This window comes from Zea mays, chromosome 10 (assembly GCF_902167145.1).
Source record: "Zea mays cultivar B73 chromosome 10, Zm-B73-REFERENCE-NAM-5.0, whole genome shotgun sequence".
Classification (NCBI taxonomy): Eukaryota; Viridiplantae; Streptophyta; class Magnoliopsida; order Poales; family Poaceae; genus Zea; species Zea mays.
In genome coordinates this window covers 5,973,148-5,993,607 of record NC_050105.1, presented here as the reverse complement: position 1 = coordinate 5,993,607, position 20,460 = coordinate 5,973,148, and the positions used below count along the sequence as shown (strand labels likewise).

Here is a 20,460-nt window from a genome sequence, read left to right as displayed (position 1 = left end):
AATAATGCTGCTGCGAGCGTGGTACTATACATTGTTTTTGTTGAGGACAAGGAGTTTTGTCCGCATATTATCTTTGTATATATGCACGACGATACGATCGGAAATAAACTCCGATCACGCGTACATTTAACATTTTCCTCGTGTCCCGTATTATTTTAGTAATTATTACGAGAGATGCCCTAGCAGACCAGCTAATCCACTTGCTGTTGAGCTGTTCCGTATCATCACCGCACCGAAACGCCACGCGATCGATCAACCTCCATTATAGGTGTCCAAACGGGCGGCCCGGCCCGGCCCAGCCCGAGCCCGTTTGAGCCCGGCCTGTTAACCGGGCCGGGCCGTGCCGCCCGACGGGCTGACCCTTCTGTCCGAGCACGACACTACACAGGCCCATCCGTGCCGGGCCGGCCCGGAAAGCCCGACCCACGAAGGAGCCCGGCCCAGCCCGAGCACGCCAATTCACATAGTTCACATTTAAACAGAAATTCACACTTACACTTGCACATTTAAACAGAAATTCACACTTGCACATTTAAACAGAAATTCACACTTGCACACATGCACAAAACAGATAAAGATAAGTAATATAAAGGATTAGAGCTGTTTGTGCAATGACTGCCTCATTAAAAACCTTTCTAGGTAAAAACTCACTCCTCGTGAGAAAACCCTAGAAAGGAAAAAAGAGTACAGCCCAGCTCTGATTTAATAATAAGTTCATGTCTAAGAGTAGAGTTTACATCACCAGATGTCCAGATCACTAGAATAGAGTAGGAATAGGAAGAATAGTAGGAGATTACGAAGTGTAGGGCCCTAGGCCCTAAGGGTCATCAAGATAAAGTCCTTCAAATGCTTCTTCAAGGTCTTCGTCCTGTGTAGAGTGTTGGCCTCTAGCTTCTCCTAGTTCCCAATCTTTCATGCAAAGTAGCATCTCTACCATTTATGGTGCTAGGCGACGTCGTCGTTCCTCAATTATCCTGCCACAAAGGCACAGAAATAACATCTCTAGCTAAGATAGAGAGAATAGGATAGGACAACTTATGTTCATGCCACCAGTTTAGGATATTGAAGTCCTCATCAAACTTCTGCAAGGTGTCACTGTCCAGGTAGGAGGACAGTTCTGTGTCATGTGAACTAAGGCCAGCACTAGAGTGTGCTTGTTGAAGCAAAGCAGATGCTGATGTTCCAGCTGCAAGGTTAGGAGTACTAGAACCAGGATATGAAAACTCAGAAATAGAATCAGATCCATAAATCAATCCCCAGTTTTGTTTCCTTTTACCTGTGACAGGAGGAGGAGGCACTTGTTGCCTAACTGCACCAAACTTAACATCATATTTATTAAACATGGTAAACAATTCACTTTTCACATAAGTAAAGTAAAGTGAGTAGTCAGTACCAGATAGACCAGATAAAATTCTTAAGATATTGCTAAAACCCCTTAGTTTGGCTCTAGGATCAAGTATAAAAGCAAATGCATAGAGCATAGGTATATCCCTCCAGTACTTAAGGAACTTAGATTTCATAGGAGCAACAACATGTCTAAGCAATGCATCATTTTCATACTGATTTAAATGCTGGATAATGTCAAGAATATTATGCATAATAAGTGGAGATGTAGGATAGTAAACCCCGAAAAGGGTCACAGTAGCATCATAAAACAGTTCAAGAAACTGAAGCAACTTTTCAGCCACATACCAATGCGAATTTGTCAACTGATTAGGTTCACCTGGTTTTCTAGGATAGTTAGTGTCTATGAACACACCAAAGGTTCCCTTGTAAGGAATTAAATGCTTAATAAGGGCAACACTGCTACCATTGTTAATGGACTGAGATGGATCATTCTTATAACAGGGCACAACATCCAGATCATTGTTGATGAACTGAGGTGGACTATTCTCACCACCAACACATTGCTCCATCACAACTCAGAGGACGGAGCACCAGTTCCGTCGCCGTCAAGGTGGCGCGCACCGGTTCCTCACGGCATACACGGAAGGATAAGGTATGGTCAGATAACAGCAAGGATAAGGTAAGGTAAGATAACAGAAAAGGTAAGGTATGGTTAGATAACAGCAAGGATAGGTAAGGTAAGATAACAGCAAAGGTAAGGTAAGATAATAGCAAGGGTAAGGTATGGCCAGATAACAGCAAGGATAAGGTAAGTTATTACCAAACATAAGGTAATACAACAGCAAGTTATTACCAAACATAAGGTAATACAACAGCAAGCACCATTGTCCACTACTATACTACACAGATCACATATCAGTTACTACTACACAGATCACAGATGTTACTCTATTCTACAGCAAGCACCATTGTCCAGTACACAGATCAGTTAAACAAATTACTTAGCACCGGTTCCAAAGCTGTTACTACTACACAAATCAGTTACTCTATTGAAAGGGAATTAGGCTTACACCTAGTCCCTATTTAATTTTGGTGGTTGAATTGCCCAACACAAATCTTTGGACTAACTAGTTTGCCCAAGTGTATAGATTATACAGGTATAAAAGGTTCACACTCAGCCAATAAAAAGACCAAGTTTTGGATTCAACAAAGGAGCAAAGGGGCAACCGAAGGCACCCCTGGTCTGGCGCACCGGACTGTCCGGTGTGCCACCGGACATGTCCGGTGCACCAGGGGGACTCAGACTCAAACTCGCCACCTTCGGGAATTTCCAGAGGCACTCGCGCTATAATTCACCGGACTGTCCGGTGTACACCGGACAGTGTCCGGTGCGCCAAGGGAGGTCGGCCTCAGGAACTCGCCAGCTTCGGGAAACTCCAACGGCTAGTCCACTATAATTCACCGGACTGTCCGGTGTGCACCGGACTGTCCGGTGCGACTCCGGAGCAACGGCTAACTCCGCGCCAACGGCTACCTGCTGTGCAATAAATGCGCGCTCTGCGCGCGCAGAAGGCAGGCGCGCCCATTCCGGCGCACCGGACAATGAACAGGAGTTGTCCGGTGTGCACCGGACACCCAGGCGGGCCCACATGTCAGAAGCTCCAACGGTCAGAATCCAACGGCAGTGATGACGTGGCAGGGGGCACCGGACTGTCCGGTGTGCACCGGACTGTCCGGTGCGCCATCGAGCAGACAGCCTCCCAACGGCCACTTTTGGTGGTTGGGGCTATAAATACCCCAACCACCCCACCATTCATGGCATCCAAGTTTTCCACTTCCCAACTACTACAAGAGCTCTAGCATTCAATTCTAGACACACCAAGAGATCAAATCCTCTCCAAATTCCACACAACGCCATAGTGACTAGAGAGAGTGATTTGCTTGTGTTCTTTCGAGCTCTTGCGCTTGGATTGCTTCTTTTCTTTCTCGCTTGTTCTTGAGATCATAGCTCACTTGTAATTGAGGCAAGAGACACCAATCTTGTGGTGGTCCTTGTTGGAACTTTGTGTTCCAAGTGATTGAGAAGAGAAAGCTCACTCGATCCGTGGATCGTTTGAGAGAGGGAAGGGTTGAAAGAGACCCGGCCTTTGTGGCCTCCTCAACGGGGAGTAGGTTTGCAAGAACCGAACCTCGGTAAAACAAATCTCCGTGTCTCACTTGCTCATTCGCTTGGGATTTGTTTTGCGCCCTCTCTCGCGGACTCGTTTCTTTATTACTAACGCTAACCCTGGCTTGTAGTTGTGTTTATATTTGTAAATTTCAGTTTCGCCCTATTCACCCCCCCTCTAGGCGACTATCAATTGGTATCAGAGCCCGGTGCTTCATTAGAGCCTAACCGCTCGAAGTGATGTCGGGAGATCACGCTAAAAAGGAGATGGAGACCGGCGAAAAGCCCACTACAAGCCACAGGAGCACTTCATCGGAAGAGTCCCGCACCAAGCGGAGGGAGAAGAAGAAGAGCTCCTCCAACAAAGGGAAGGAGAAGAAATCTTCTTCTCACCACAAAGAGAAGAAGGAAAAATCTTCTTCCCACAAGCCGCATCGAAGCGGAGACAAGCAAAAGAGGATGAGGAAAGTGGTCTACTACGAGACCGACACTTCATCAACATCGACCTCCGGCTCCGATGCGCCCTCCGTAACTTCTAAACGCCAAGAGCGTAAGAAGTTTAGTAAGATCCCCCTACACTACCCTCGCATTTCTAAACATGCACCTTTACTTTCCGTCCCATTAGGCAAACCACCAACTTTTGATGGTGAAGATTATGCTAGGTGGAGTGATTTAATGCGATTTCATCTAACCTCACTCCACAAAAGTATATGGGATGTTGTTGAGTTTGGTGCACAGGTACCGTCGGTAGGGGATAAAGACTATGACGAGGATGAGGTGGCCCAAATCGAGCACTTCAACTCTCAAGCGACAACAATACTCCTTGCCTCTTTGAGTAGAGAGGAGTATAACAAAGTTCAAGGGTTGAAGAGCGCCAAGGAGGTTTGGGATGTGCTCAAAACCGCGCACGAGGGAGACGAGCTCACCAAGATCACCAAGCGGGAAACGATCGAGGGGGAGCTCGGTCGGTTCCGGCTTCGCAAAGGGGAGGAGCCACAACACATGTACAACCGGCTCAAAACCTTGGTGAACCAAGTGCGCAACCTCGGGAGCGTAAAGTGGGATGACCACGAAGTGGTTAAGGTTATTCTAAGATCTCTTATTTTCCTTAACCCTACTCAAGTTCAACTAATTCGTGGTAATCATAGATATACTAAAATGACCCCCGAGGAAGTAATCGGGCATTTTGTAAGTTTTGAATGCATGATCGAAGGCTCGAGAAAAATCAACGAGCTTGACGAACCCACCACATCCGGAGCTCAACTCGTCGCATTCAAGGCGACGGAAGAAAAGAAGGAGGAGTCTACACCAAGTAGACAACCAATCGACGCCTCCAAGCTTGACAATGAGGAAATGGCGCTCGTCATCAAGAGCTTTCGCCAAATCCTCAAGCAAAGGAGAGGGAAAGACTACAAGTCCCGCTCCAAGAAAGTTTGCTACAAGTGTGCTAAGCCCGGTCACTTTATTGCAAAATGTCCATTATCAAGTGACAGTGACAGGGATAACGACAAGAAGGGCAAGAGGAGAGAAAAGAAGAGGTACTACAAAAGAAAGGGCGGCGATGCCCATGTTTGTCGGGAATGGGATTCCGACGAAAGCTCAAGCAACTCCTCCGACGACGAGGACGCCGCCAACATCGCCGTCACCAAGGGACTTCTCTTCCCCAACGTCGGCCACAAGTGCCTCATGGCAAAGGACGGCAAAAGGAAGAAGGTAAAATCAAGATCCTCCACTAAATATGAAACCTCTAGTGATGAAAATGCTAGTGATGAGGAGGATAACTTGCGTACCCTTTTTGCCAATCTTAACATGGAACAAAAAGAAAAATTAAATGAATTAATTAGTGCTATTCATGAAAAGGATGACCTTTTGGATTCCCAAGAGGATTGTCTAATTAAAGAAAATAAGAAACATGTTAAGGTTAAAAATGCTTATGCTCTAGAAGTAGAAAAATGTGAAAAATTATCTAGTGAGCTAAGCACTTGCCGTGAGATGATTGACAACCTTAGACATGAAAATGCTAGTTTAAATGCTAAGGTTGATTCACATGTTTGTAATGTTTCAATTCCCAATCCTAGAGATAATGATGATGATTTGCTTGCTAGGATTGAAGAATTGAACATTTCTCTTGCTAGCCTTAGAAATGAAAATGAAAAATTGCTTGCTAAGGCTAAAGATTTTGATGTTTGCAATGCTACTATTTCCGACCTTAGAAGTAAAAATGAAATATTGCATGCTAAGGTTGTAGAACTAAAATCTTGCAAACCCTCTACATCTACCGTTGAGCACACTTCTATTTGCACTAGATGTAGAGATATTAACATCGATGCTATACATGATCACATGGCTTTAATTAAACAACAAAATGATCATATAGCTAAATTAGATGCTAAAATTGCCGAGCATAACTTGGAAAATGAAAAATTTAAATTTGCTAGAAGTATGCTCTATAATGGGAGACGTCCGGGCATTAAGGATGGCATTGGCTTCCAAAGGGGAGACAATGTCAAACTTAGTGCCCCTCCTAAAAAATTGTCAAATTTTGTTAAGGGCAAGGCTCCCATGCCTCAGGATAACGAAGGTTACATTTTGTACCCTGCCGGTTATCCCGAGAGCAAAATTAGGAGAATTCACTCTAGGAAGTCTCACTCTGGCCCTAATCATGCTTTCATGTATAAGGGTGAGACATCTAGCTCTAGGCAACCAACCCGTGCTAAGTTGCCTAATAAGAAAACTCCTAATGCATCAAATGAACATAGTCTTTCATTTAAAACTTTTGATGCATCTTATGTGCTTACTAACAAATCCGGCAAGGTAGTTGCCAAGTTTGTTGGGGGCAAACACAAGGGCTCCAAGACTTGTGTTTGGGTACCCAAAGTTCTTGTTTCTAATGCCAAAGGACCCAAAACAGTTTGGGTACCTAAAGTCAAGAACTAAATTTGTTTTGTAGGTTTATGCATCCGGGGGCTCAAGTTGGATACTCGACAGCGGGTGCACAAACCATATGACTGGGGAGAAAAGAATGTTCTCCTCATATGAAAAAAACCAAGATCCCCAACGAGCTATCACATTCGGGGATGGAAATCAAGGTTTGGTCAAAGGACTTGGTGAAATTGCTATATCTCCTGACCATTCTATTTCCAATGTTTTTCTTGTTGATTCCTTAGATTACAACTTGCTTTCTGTTTCCCAATTATGTCAAATGGGCTACAACTGTCTTTTTACTGATGTAGGTGTCACTGTCTTTAGAAGAAGTGATGACTCAATAGCATTTAAGGGTGTGTTAGAGGGTCAGCTATACTTAGTAGACTTTGATAGAGCTGAACTCGACACATGCTTAATTGCTAAGACTAACATGGGTTGGCTCTGGCACCGCCGACTAGCCCATGTTGGGATGAAGAATCTTCACAAGCTTCTAAAGGGAGAACACATTTTAGGATTAACAAATGTTCATTTTGAGAAAGACAGGATTTGTAGCGCATGCCAAGCAGGGAAGCAAGTTGGCACCCATCATCCACACAAGAACATCATGACGACCGACAGGCCGCTTGAGCTACTCCACATGGATCTATTCGGCCCGATTGCTTACATAAGCATCGGCGGGAGTAAGTATTGTCTTGTAATAGTGGATGATTATTCTCGCTTCACTTGGGTATTCTTTTTACAGGAAAAATCTCAAACCCAAGAGACCTTAAAGGGATTCTTGAGACGGGCTCAAAATGAGTTCGGCTTAAGGATCAAGAAAATAAGAAGCGACAACGGGACGGAGTTCAAGAACTCTCAAATTGAAGGCTTTCTTGAGGAGGAGGGCATCAAGCATGAGTTCTCTTCTCCCTACACCCCTCAACAAAATGGTGTAGTGGAAAGGAAGAATCGAACTCTATTGGACATGGCAAGAACCATGCTTGATGAGTACAAGACACCGGACCGGTTTTGGGCCGAAGCGGTCAACACCGCCTGCTACGCCATCAACCGGTTATATCTTCACCGAATCCTCAAGAAGACATCCTATGAACTCCTAATCGGTAAAAAGCCCAACATTTCATACTTTAGAGTTTTTGGTAGCAAATGCTTTATTCTTGTTAAAAGAGGTAGAAAATCTAAATTAGCTCCTAAAACTGTAGAAGGCTTTTTACTTGGTTATGACTCAAACACAAGGGCATATAGGGTCTTTAACAAGTCCACTGGACTAGTTGAAGTCTCATGTGACGTTGTGTTTGATGAAACTAACGGCTCTCAAGTAGAGCAAGTTGATCTTGATGAAATAGGTAATGAAGAGGCTCCATGCATAGCGCTAAGGAACATGTCCATTGGGGATGTGTGTCCTAAGGAATCCAAAGAGCCTCCAAGTGCACAAGATCAACCGTCCTCTACCACGCAAGCATCTCCACCAACTCAAAATGAGGATGAGGCTCAAGTTGATGAAGGGCAAAATCAAGAAGATGAGCCACCTCAAGATAATGGCAATGATCAAGGGGGAGATGAAAATAATCAAGAAAAGGAGGATGAGGAAGAACCAAGACCGCCACACCCAAGAGTCCACCAAGCAATCCAACGAGATCACCCCGTCGACACCATCCTCGGCGACATCCATAAGGGGGTAACCACTAGATCTCGTGTTGCACATTTTTGTGAACATTACTCGTTTGTTTCCTCTATTGAGCCACACAGGGTAGAGGAAGCACTCCAAGATTCGGATTGGGTGGTGGCGATGCAAGAGGAGCTCAACAACTTCACTAGGAATGAGGTATGGCATTTGGTTCCACGTCCTAACCAAAATGTTGTAGGAACCAAATGGGTCTTCCGCAACAAGCAAGATGAGCATGGTGTGGTGACAAGGAACAAAGCACGACTTGTGGCCAAGGGATACTCCCAAGTCGAAGGTTTGGATTTCGGTGAAACCTATGCACCCGTAGCTAGGCTTGAGTCAATTCGCATATTATTGGCCTATGCTACTTACCATGGCTTTAAGCTTTATCAAATGGACGTGAAAAGTGCCTTCCTCAATGGACCAATCAAGGAAGAGGTCTATGTTGAGCAACCTCCCGGCTTTGAAGACAGTGAGTATCCTAACCATGTTTATAGGCTCTCTAAGGCGCTTTATGGGCTCAAGCAAGCCCCAAGAGCTTGGTATGAATGCCTTAGAGATTTCCTTATTGCAAATGGCTTCAAAGTCGGAAAGGCCGATCCTACACTCTTTACTAAAACTCTTGAAAATGACTTGTTTGTATGCCAAATCTATGTCGATGATATTATATTTGGGTCTACTAACGAGTCTACATGTGAAGAATTTAGTAGGATCATGACACAGAAATTCGAGATGTCTATGATGGGGGAGTTGAAGTATTTTCTAGGATTCCAAGTCAAGCAACTCCAAGAGGGCACCTTCCTTTGCCAAACGAAGTACACTCAAGATATTCTAAGCAAGTTTGGAATGAAGGATGCCAAGCCCATCAAGACACCCATGGGAACCAATGGGCATCTCGACCTCGACACGGGAGGTAAGTCCGTGGATCAAAAGGTATACCGGTCGATGATTGGGTCGTTGCTTTATTTATGTGCATCTCGACCGGACATTATGCTTTCCGTTTGCATGTGTGCAAGATTCCAATCCGACCCTAAGGAATCACACCTTACGGCCGTAAAACGAATCTTGAGATATTTGGCTTATACTCCTAAGTTTGGGCTTTGGTACCCTCAGGGATCCACTTTTGACTTGATTGGTTATTCGGATGCCGATTGGGCGGGGTGTAAGATTAATAGGAAGAGCACATCGGGGACTTGCCAGTTCTTGGGAAGATCCTTGGTGTCTTGGGCTTCAAAGAAGCAAAATTCGGTCGCTCTTTCCACCGCCGAAGCCGAGTACATTGCCGCAGGACATTGTTGCGCGCAATTGCTTTGGATGAGGCAAACCCTGCGGGACTACGGTTACAAATTAACCAAAGTCCCTTTGCTATGTGATAATGAGAGTGCAATCAAAATGGCCGACAATCCCGTCGAGCATAGCCGCACTAAGCACATAGCCATTCGGTATCATTTTCTTAGGGATCACCAACAAAAGGGAGATATCGAGATTTCTTACATTAACACTAAAGATCAATTAGCCGATATCTTTACCAAGCCTCTTGATGAACAATCTTTTACCAGACTTAGGCATGAGCTCAATATTCTTGATTCTAGAAATTTCTTTTGCTAGCTTGCACACATAGCTCATTTGAATACCTTTGATCATATCTCTTTTATATGCTATGACTAATGTGTTTTCAAGTCTATTTCAAACCAAGTCATAGGTATATTGAAAGGGAATTGGAGTCTTCGGCGAAGACAAAGGCTTCCACTCCGTAACTCATCCTTCGCCATCGCTCCAAGAAAAGGACCTTGTCTTTGGGGGAGAGAGTAAAAAGCCCAAAGCAAAAGGACCGGACTTCGTCTTTGGTATAATCTTAACTCATTTACTTATGACCAAAGGGGAAGATAGGACTTCGATGGGCTCTAATGATTCCGTTTTTGGCGATTCATGCCAAAGGGGGAGAAAGTATGAGCCCAAAGCAAAAGGACCGCACCACCACCAATTTCAAAACTTAGTGTTTTCCAAGAAGTATTTATCAATTGGAATCCTGTTGTGTTCAAAAGGGGGAGAAAGTAGTATTTCAAAATGATATATCAAAACCCTCTTGAACACTAAGAGGAGGATTTACTTTAGGGGGAGTTTTGTTTAGTCAAAGGAAAAGCATTTGAAACAGGGGGAGAAAATTTCAAATCTTGAGAATGCTTTGCAAATCTTATTAATGTACCTTTGACTATTTGCAAAAGAACTTTGAAAAGGATTTACAAAAGAATTTGCAAAAACAAAACTCGTGGTGCAAACGTGGTCCAAAATGTTACATAAGAAAGAAACATTCCATGCATATCTTGTAAGTAGTTATATTGGCTAAATTCCAAGCAACCTTTACACTTACATTATGCAAACTAGTTCAATTATGCACTTCTATATTTGCTTTGGTTTGTGTTGGCATCAATCACCAAAAAGGGGGAGATTGAAAGGGAATTAGGCTTACACCTAGTCCCTATTTAATTTTGGTGGTTGAATTGCCCAACACAAATCTTTGGACTAACTAGTTTGCCCAAGTGTATAGATTATACAGGTATAAAAGGTTCACACTCAGCCAATAAAAAGACCAAGTTTTGGATTCAACAAAGGAGCAAAGGGGCAACCGAAGGCACCCCTGGTCTGGCGCACCGGACTGTCCGGTGTGCCACCGGACATGTCCGGTGCACCAGGGGGACTCAGACTCAAACTCGCCACCTTCGGGAATTTCCAGAGGCACTCGCGCTATAATTCACCGGACTGTCCGGTGCGCCAAGGGAGGTCGGCCTCAGGAACTCGCCAGCTTCGGGAAACTCCAACGGCTAGTCCACTATAATTCACCGGACTGTCCGGTGTGCACCGGACTGTCCGGTGCGACTCCGGAGCAACGGCTAACTCCGCGCCAACGGCTACCTGCTGTGCAATAAATGCGCGCTCTGCGCGCGCAGAAGGCAGGCGCGCCCATTCCGGCGCACCGGACAATGAACAGGAGTTGTCCGGTGTGCACCGGACACCCAGGCGGGCCCACATGTCAGAAGCTCCAACGGTCAGAATCCAACGGCAGTGATGACGTGGCAGGGGGCACCGGACTGTCCGGTGTGCACCGGACTGTCCGGTGCGCCATCGAGCAGACAGCCTCCCAACGGCCACTTTTGGTGGTTGGGGCTATAAATACCCCAACCACCCCACCATTCATGGCATCCAAGTTTTCCACTTCCCAACTACTACAAGAGCTCTAGCATTCAATTCTAGACACACCAAAGAGATCAAATCCTCTCCAAATTCCACACAACGCCATAGTGACTAGAGAGAGTGATTTGCTTGTGTTCTTTCGAGCTCTTGCGCTTGGATTGCTTCTTTTCTTTCTCGCTTGTTCTTGAGATCATAGCTCACTTGTAATTGAGGCAAGAGACACCAATCTTGTGGTGGTCCTTGTTGGAACTTTGTGTTCCAAGTGATTGAGAAGAGAAAGCTCACTCGATCCGTGGATCGTTTGAGAGAGGGAAGGGTTGAAAGAGACCCGGCCTTTGTGGCCTCCTCAACGGGGAGTAGGTTTGCAAGAACCGAACCTCGGTAAAACAAATCTCCGTGTCTCACTTGCTCATTCGCTTGGGATTTGTTTTGCGCCCTCTCTCGCGGACTCGTTTCTTTATTACTAACGCTAACCCCGGCTTGTAGTTGTGTTTATATTTGTAAATTTCAGTTTCGCCCTATTCACCCCCCCTCTAGGCGACTATCATCTATTCAGTTAAACTCAAGCTGTCAAGCACCATTGTCCACTCATGCATAAATCAGGTAAACAAGTTACTACTACACAGATCAGTTACTACTACACAATACACAGATCAGTTACTCTATTCTACAGCAAGCACAATTGTCCAGTACACAAATCAGTTACTCTATTCAGTTAAACTCAAGCTGTCAAGCACCATTGTCCACTCATGCATAAATCAGGTAAACAAGTTACTACTACATAGATCACAACATATTAGATTACCTCTGCGCCAGACACGAAGAACTCACCGCCGTTAGTAGTAGATCCGAAGCACCGGTTCCAAAAGGACGGGTTCCTCACGGATCAATACAACTCACGGGGAAGACTTGCACAGAAAAAAGGATGAAGGGAATAAGCAGATCAGGTCACAGGAACGACATCCACAATAAGGTAGAGGTTTCCATTGAACACCAGATGTCCAGATCAGGTCACTATCCTCTGTGCCGGACGCAGAGCTGAGGCCGCCGTTAGCTGTAGTCGGTAGATCCGGTCCGGAGCCCCGGTTCCGTCGCCGACTCAAAGTGGAGATCGAGCCGACACACACTAGTTCCTCACGGTTACCGAAGACGAGCAGATCCGGAGCCCCGTTTCACGTCACTGGCGCCGTTGAGGTCAGGAGGAGTGGAGGACAGGAGGAGTGGAGAGGGGGTGGACGGAGGAGTGGAGGACACGACGAGCCGGAGCACAAGCACCGAGATGGCGAGATCCAGCGTTACCGTGCGAGTGCGAGAGTCCAAGACTGAGAGGGACGAGGAGGACACGTCCACGGAGGCGCCGGAGCGGAGACAGAGAGGCCGAGAGCGGAGACCGGAGATGGAGGAGATGGACGAGAGGCGAGACGGCGGTCGCAGTCGCAGCGGAGAGGAGAGGAGCGGCCGAGCGGTTGAGTGGGTGCGCGGCGCGATAGGAAACTAGGGTTAGGGTTACGGGCGGGCGGGGCGAGAATGAGACGGCCGCGGCGCCCATATATCCAGGCGGGCGCAGAGCTTGCGGCTTGCGGCTGGGCTGGGCCGTTGGCCTATTTCGTGGGCGCGTGGCTGGGCCGCTGGGTTGGAAATTGGAATTTGTAGCGGGCCGGATTCGAAGCCCACCAAATATCGGACCGTGCTCGGGCTAGCCCAACGGACCGAGATGGCTGTTGAGCCCGGCACGCTCGTCGGGCCGGGCTGAGCTCGGGCCCGGAATAACTCGTGTCGTGTCATGCTCGTGTCGTGCTAAAAACTCGTGCTTCGTGTCGTGCTAACGGGTCACGTGCTTTCTAGACATCTATAACCTCCATGCATTATATTGCAAAAAATATATAGTACTTCTTTCTTTTTTTATTTGTTATGTTTTAGTTTAAAAATGAATTAACGGACGATAAATATTCGAGGATAGATGTTATATTAAAATATACTCAAAGTTAATCATTGGCTGTGGTCCAACTGATCATGCATGCATGTTTCGATCGGGAGATGTAGATCCACACGTCGAACTGCATGGACAACGGCCTGGCAGCAGCAGCAGCAGCAGCTACAAGAAGAGAACACGACGACTACACCGTGCATCATGTCGATCGGGACGCGTACGCACGCTGCACCACATATACCTGTTCGATCGTAATGGCGACTGGCAACTGTACATGCGGTCTGCCGGTCTGTGATGCAGTGTTGTACGTACGTACAGTGCCGTGCCGTGCGCCAGGCAATCAGCGTCGATCGCATGCAGCACACCCGCGCGCTGTATCTGTAACCATCCTGTATGATATGCACGGTGCGGCTCTGTAGGATCATGTGCAACGGTGCTCCGGTCACCCTCATGTATACGACGCAACCTGTAGCAGGCAGCCAGTCACGGTCGCTCGCATATGCCCTAATTTCGAGTAGATTTTCTAGGAAACAAGTCTCTCGTTTTTTTATCATGAAAATTTTTTTCTATAATTTATTTACTTATATTTATTCAATACAATAAATTTTAACATTGTTACTATATATCTGTCATTCGGTTGATTTTAAAGATGTTTCGAAAAGCTCACTCTCTCTATATATGAAGTGGGCTTTCTGTTTATGGGGCCATATATATCGAGGATGCAGCTCAGGCACGGTCCTACACCACACAAACGGGCCGAGCAAAAAAGCCTCGTCCGTGGGCCGTTCTGCCGGACCTCCAACCTTTCGGCCAACTATAACGGTGCCAACCAGGTTTAATTACCGCGGCCGGGGCCTTGCGCGGTTCTGGCCTGCTGGGCTTCTCCAATGGGCCTCAAACGCTAACTGACCACACGTCCACACGCATTATTACGTTAGACGGTTACGGTTAGAGCGTGGGCAATTTGGCGTCAATGCGAGCGAGCTGCCCGTGGGCCGTGGGTGGCAGAGAGAGGTCGTGACGACGCGCCGCCATTGGTACGTGTGCCACTCTCGTCTACGCATGCACGCACGTACGTGCGCCATCGGCGGTGTGAGTGTGAGCAGTTTCATTTGCAATCACGCACGCACGCACTCGCCGGCCGCTATATCCATTATTATTCCCATCCATAGATCTTCGAAACGACGGCGACGTGTGTGCGTGGGCAGCACTCTGCAGCTAACGTATTAGATTTAGAATTTGGAATGGAACCCACCACGAGCACCATGGGGTTCCAGAGTTGCTATGTGGAATCACTTACAAAAACTTCAATAGAAACGGATATAAAATCATTTGTGTAGGAGTGAATACCATTGGATATTATGCTTTCATGAATGGAACTTTGAAAAGTTTGTGGAAGAGAGCTTAATTAGAAATGGTCTTCGGCCGTTTCGGAGAGTTGGCTGCAAGCGTACGTATGTACATACTTGTACACAAGGGTAGTGATTTTGGCGTAGAATTGGACAGTTTTGTGTGCTCGGAGGGACCCTTCCAAAAAAATGGTTTTGCTGAAGGAAACGATTTCGGAGGTCAATAAGGGCGAGAGGGCGGCGAGATGAGGCGGTGGTCCTGTGATTCCCAGGTGGATGAATGATGTTGGGAATCAAGAGAAGTGCTCAAGGAGTTAGAAACTGCATCTCATGGTGATCTCGATCGTAGAGCTGAGAGTATTTTTTTCTGTGTGTCTAAATTGATTGCGCTATAAAAAAACACACACACAACACATTTGGAGCAACGGGAGGCTCTTTTGGGCTGGTGCTGTACCAGGTTGGGCTCGGCCCGTTTGGCATCTATCTTCCCATCCATCCATATCTTCGCATCCATCCCGCACAGCTGCTGAGTGGTGAGTGAGACTGGAGTGTACTGAGCAAGTCAGCAGGTGGCTTTTAAACCGCGCGCGCAGGCGCAGGGCAGAAGCTGAAGCCTGGAGGCATACTGCTAGCTAGTTGGCATTATGGCGCGCTAGCTGCATGTACAGGCACAGGAGGATCATGGCAGATGCATGCCGCCCGAAACGCAGAGAGACGATCGGCGAGCGGCCGGCTGCCGAAATGAATCCGTACGTCCGCTAGCTAGCTGCCGCTACTAAATTCATGTGACGCCGCAGCACGCAACCACCGATCGTCGGCCTGGGCTGGGCTGGGCTGCACCGCGCAACGCAACGCATTGCGTCGCGCTCGCGCCGCACGCCATTACTCTACTCGCTGCCTGCATGCGGGCGGGGCTCTCGCCTCTCTCTCTCTCGTCTCTCTCCGTCTCCCAACTGCATGCATTCATGCGGCTCGACCCGATCCACTCTGACCAAACATTAGATTAGGAGTAGTATTGCTTAGAGTGTTCAGCAGCTAGCTAGCACGAAAATTAGAGCAACCATAACCGTGTGTCAGGCTGTACCGTCGATCGACATACATCGAACTCATAAAACCAGAAAAACATGTTCTCGAACTTTGTCGGATCATTTAAAATCGTCTAAAGTAGGGTTTGCAACACCGGATATGCCGACGTGACATAAGCCACGTCAGAGTTACTTGGAGTCCCCAACTTTTTAGAATGTTGTGTCACTTGGATCCCCAAACTTGAATGTTGTGTTTTAATTGAGTCATTGAACTTCCATTAATATGCTCTAACGTGGCAGGACATGTCAACATCTGGTTTATATGTTACAAAGGCACATCTTTGTCTTGTATAACTTATAGCATCATTTAGTAGTGGCAATCTTCTAAGATCCTATCTACGCGGCTAGAGTTGCTCGCTCTAGTGTATAAATCATGTGTATCCCAACATAAAAACATATTAAATCCATCTAAGTTGTCACCCACTCACCAAAATAAAGCCCCATTTTTTTGGTATATTATGATAATTCTACAGACAAATGGAAGCTAAGTATAATCCAAGGTAATACTTCACGCTAGTGTAAATTGTTAACTTGGATTGAATTTTATCCTTGTCACTATGATAGGAATAAGTACCATAAAACTTGATTTAGGGCCTGTTTGTTTACCCCCCAGATTATATAATCTGGATTAAATAATCCTAAGAGGCAAACAAACAGTCTAGCTTATTTGCCCAGATTATATAATCTAATCCCTTGGATTATGATAATCCATAAGCAAGTGAGGAGGTGCTTATTTCAGATTATTTTTTTCCACTTCCCCACTACCCTTTCAAGTTTCCTAGAAATTACCCACCATTGCCATTATAATCTACCGAATCGTTTTTGCGCCTATCGGATCGGAGAAGCCCGTCGCCCAACAGAAACACGCCAGATAATCTAGGTAGACAAACAAGACTACTCAGATTATATAATCCAAATTATATAATCCAGATTATATAATTCTCCAAAAATAATCCAGATTATATAATCCATTGGGGTAAACAAACAGGCCCTTAGTTGTGATAATTTCACCTACATGTGTGCTCGAACGATTTAGATTTAAGCTTACACACATACATGAGTACGAAATTTATGGGAAGATTATCAATGATGCTAAGGTACACAAGATAAAGATGTACCTTTGTAACATGTATATCACTCGTTAAAAATTGTAGCTAAATCTCCCATAAACTGAGCTGTCTCGAGCGGCGTACTCAAATATCAACGCATACAGGCATACTAGCTTGCTCTAGTCCTATCGATCGATGGGCGTTGAACGACGAGACGCTAGCTACACAGACCATTCATTATTTATATTTATGTTTATGTTTATTAATTAACGTCCATGAAGCGGGGATAGGCGGAGTACGATACATTGCATCTGCAGTGAGGTGATTAAATAGTTAATAATTCCATTAGCTTGCAAACGTTCTCTTCAGCTGGAACAGAATGGGGGATATATATTACAACCGGAGTCCGGAGACACCACCACGGTCCACAACCACAAGTCTCCAGTCCACCACACATAACCCCACTCCCCCCACGCTCACCATGACAATTGACAACAAGTCAACAACCACCTACTCCAACAGCAGCATCCATCGAGTGAACTAATTAAGCTGCTGCTCCACGTACTACTAGCTAGCTTTAGCTCCTCCGATCCTAACACCCTGCGGGCTAGCTGTCCAGTGGATGATCCAACGGCAGTCAGTCAGTTCGCCCTTCGCCGGGCTAGCTAGCAAGCTAGCTTAGCTGACCCTCCGTATGAGCATCCACTGGGCGCGCGGCGCGGGCACGGGCACCACCACCAGCTTCTTACGGCGGCCTCACTTCACCTGCGCTTACGGCGGTGCACCTGCTTCTTCTTGTCGTCGTCGTCGTCAGCGGCGGCGGCGGCGGCGGCCTGCCTGGCGCCGCCACCAACACGGCCGGCCTCGCCGTGGAGCAGGTCCACCAGGCACGGCTGCTTGCAGTTGACGCAGGTCGGGTAGTCCTTCTTGGCCACCATGCAGTACATGAGGCACCGCGTGCAGGCGCCGATCACCATCGGCGACTTACTGCCCCCGGGGCTGCTGCCGCCGCCGCCGCTCGAGCTCCGCCCGTCCGACGACACGCACGAGCTCGGCGGCGACGACGACGACGAGTCGCTGTCGCCGTGGACGCCCCCGGCGCCGTCCACCTCCATCCCCACCGGCGGCGGGGACAGGTCCAGCTGCAGCTCCTCCAGCCTGGCGGCGCTCCTCACGCCGCCGTTGCTGCTGCCCCGGCTCATCGCTGAACGCTGATGGCTACGTCAAAGCGTCACAGACACTGTGTCTGTTAGTAAAACTTTACCACACAACCTAACACACGTCAAAGCATATGATGAGCAAGAACAACGAACAGCGTTGCCTGTTACCTTAGTCCTTAGGCGAGCTGAGCGTGGATCGAGGACGGATGCCGACTTGCCGAGAGAGGCCGGGGGAGACGGGAACAGAGGGAAGGAGGTGAGCCTTGATGCGTTCGGTTGAGCGGCTAGGAACCGAGTTTTATAGGGGAAGGGGTGCCACTGTGTATCAAGGAATAGGGGAGAGGTCAATGCTTCTCTTTACTCGGCATTAATGCGAAACAACAAAAGGCCCCTCACGTCCTCCTCCTGCTCTTCTTCTTCCTCCTCCTCCTCCCTACTGAAACTGGAACTGGAAGATCGCAAAGCCAAGCCCCTTGGCGAGATTCATGCCTTTAGTTTCCCACAACTATTTGGCCGCCCCCTGCTCCCTGCAGCAACTGAGAGGATCGTCCCATCCCATGCATGAAGAACGCCCGGTACGCGGTGGAAGATGCTGAGTACGAGTAGGAGCCATCGGCAAAACATCTCCACGCACACCTAGCTGAGCCACCACACTGCTCCCAAAGAAACGTAGACCGATCGATGACGCCGATCGACACCGCCGAAGCACGTAGGTAGTGGTAGTCACACCGTGCGCCACCCACCCAACCAACCTTGCATTTGCCTGTCCATAAATTAATTAAGAACGCCCGCGCGTCGCCGCTTATCGACCTTGCTTGCATTTGTCCGTCCGAGAGACGCGTGGCGCGCGCGACTGAAATACGCGCTGGGCCGGGGTGGGGTGGCGACTTTCGTCGGAACGGAACGGAACAGAAGCACAAGCACCGCCGGCCGGCCGGCCGACATTCGCAAGCAAGGCAAGGCAATTAACCCAGAGGCCGGCTTCCACGCACGTCGTAATAATCATGGCATCGATCGACGGAAATCCACCAGCGAGGCTGCTCGCCGCGGAATCCTGTCCTGGCGTCGTAGCGTGGCGTGGCCGGCGAACAGGCAGCAGCCAATACTGTTGTTGGCAACAATGGCAGCAGCCAGCAGCAGCTGCACATAGTTTTAGCACCTTGAATGCCCCTCCTTTATGGCGAGATTTATGGCCCCCAGCAGCATCCGATCAAAGCCGAGTCCTTCCCACTCTCCGTCTAGCAAAGTACAGTAGTAAACATTCAAACACGTTTCAGGTATAGTAAACATAAAGCCTTTCTTCCCCCCATGTTAAAAAAACACGCAGCCTGTGAAGAAATGACGTCTAACCAACAGGCATTTAGACCGGCTCCGCGAATTTATTCCCGTCCTCGTCGAGCTACCAGCTCTACTAGTATCAGCTTCACTCTGATTCTGTTTCGAGGGAAACCAATTCGATCAGAGGCGAGCTCACTCGATTACTCTGGCAAAGAACCTCCAGAGCATTGTGCTAGCTGTACACACTACACAGTACACCTATGCTGATGACTCACTTCATGAAAGCGAGCAACGTCAACGAGAAACGAAAGGCGCGTATCCCCGAGATTACTCTGTCAAAGAACCTCCAGATTAATTAATAAATCTGCATTATCTCCTCCGGCAGATTATCCCCGAGATTTTTCTGCGCTAGTAACACGGCCGAAGGAAACGTCCAATCATCATCCAGTAGATTAGTACTGTGTACTGTATGATCTCTATTGGACTGTAGTAGATAAGATACCGAAGTGTGCGTTGTGCTATCCAGCCAACCTGTGTTAGATCTCATGCTAGATGGGCGATTTCCCTGTGCTATGTGCCATGCACGCGAAACCGGCCGGCCGGCAAGGAAAACAAAACAGATGCTGCTAGGTTAGGTATATAATTTAAACGATTGGATCTTATTCTCATGCATCTTTCCATCTCAGAAGGATTGGATGGATCCAGCCGAAACTGAAGAGAAAAAAAAAGTTGTCGCACGATCTTATTACTGTGGTAGTACTCTTCAGTCAGAACTCAGGACCAAGTCAAGGTTACAACCTGGTTGGTATGCAGTCATGGGGGCGACATGGCAGGCCCCCCCCCCCCGAGAATGATTTTGCAATCGAGCGAGCCCTCTCGTCTGCTCGCCTTTAATAAGTACAAATGCCATGATAAAGCAATTAGAGGACGGTGCAGTGAAATCAGCTACGGCTGAAAGCAGAGCACTTCAGTGAGCTTTGAATTACATGTGAGTTTTAACAAAACATATGGTAAAAGAAAAAGGTACTAGTATATTGAGAGAAAGGAAAGATGCATTGGAAAGCTAGATTTAGGAGCATCTTTTTAACTTCGTTGTTGATTACTAGTACTGTCTTAGGATAGTAGTACTGATAAGCTCTGTCTTAGGGTGTGTGTTCGAACCAAAAAAGAGCTGCCGGACGGTCCGGCCCTGAGGCCGGACGGTCCGCGGTCCGGACAGTCCGCGCCTGTGGGCCGGACGGTCCGCGCGTGCGCAGAACAGATTAGGGTTCCGAGTTTTGTGCTACGGTTGTTAGCTATATTCGCGGAATTGGCT

At 47.4% G+C, this 20,460-nt stretch overlaps 1 protein-coding gene across 3 annotated transcripts; it reads right to left on the bottom strand.

Annotated features, from left to right (window-relative positions):
- Nucleotides 1-17,029: 17,029 nt before the first annotated feature.
- On the bottom strand, nucleotides 17,030-18,540 carry LOC100277500 (uncharacterized). Of its 3 annotated transcripts, none has more exons than XM_008663541.4 (2): nucleotides 18,036-18,540; nucleotides 17,030-17,947 (listed from the first exon to the last, which is right to left on the bottom strand). In XM_008663541.4, the coding sequence occupies exon 2, from the start codon at nucleotides 17,907-17,909 to the stop codon at nucleotides 17,469-17,471; it is 441 nt and encodes a 146-aa protein (XP_008661763.1). In that variant the 5' UTR covers nucleotides 17,910-17,947; nucleotides 18,036-18,540; the 3' UTR covers nucleotides 17,030-17,468. The 3 variants fall into 3 exon arrangements, with proteins under 3 accessions (XP_008661763.1, NP_001167969.1, NP_001352114.1); NM_001174498.2 differs by having other exon boundaries at nucleotides 17,031-17,918; nucleotides 18,036-18,135; NM_001365185.1 differs by having other exon boundaries at nucleotides 17,053-17,925; nucleotides 18,036-18,135.
- Between the last annotated feature and the right edge of the window lie 1,920 nt (nucleotides 18,541-20,460).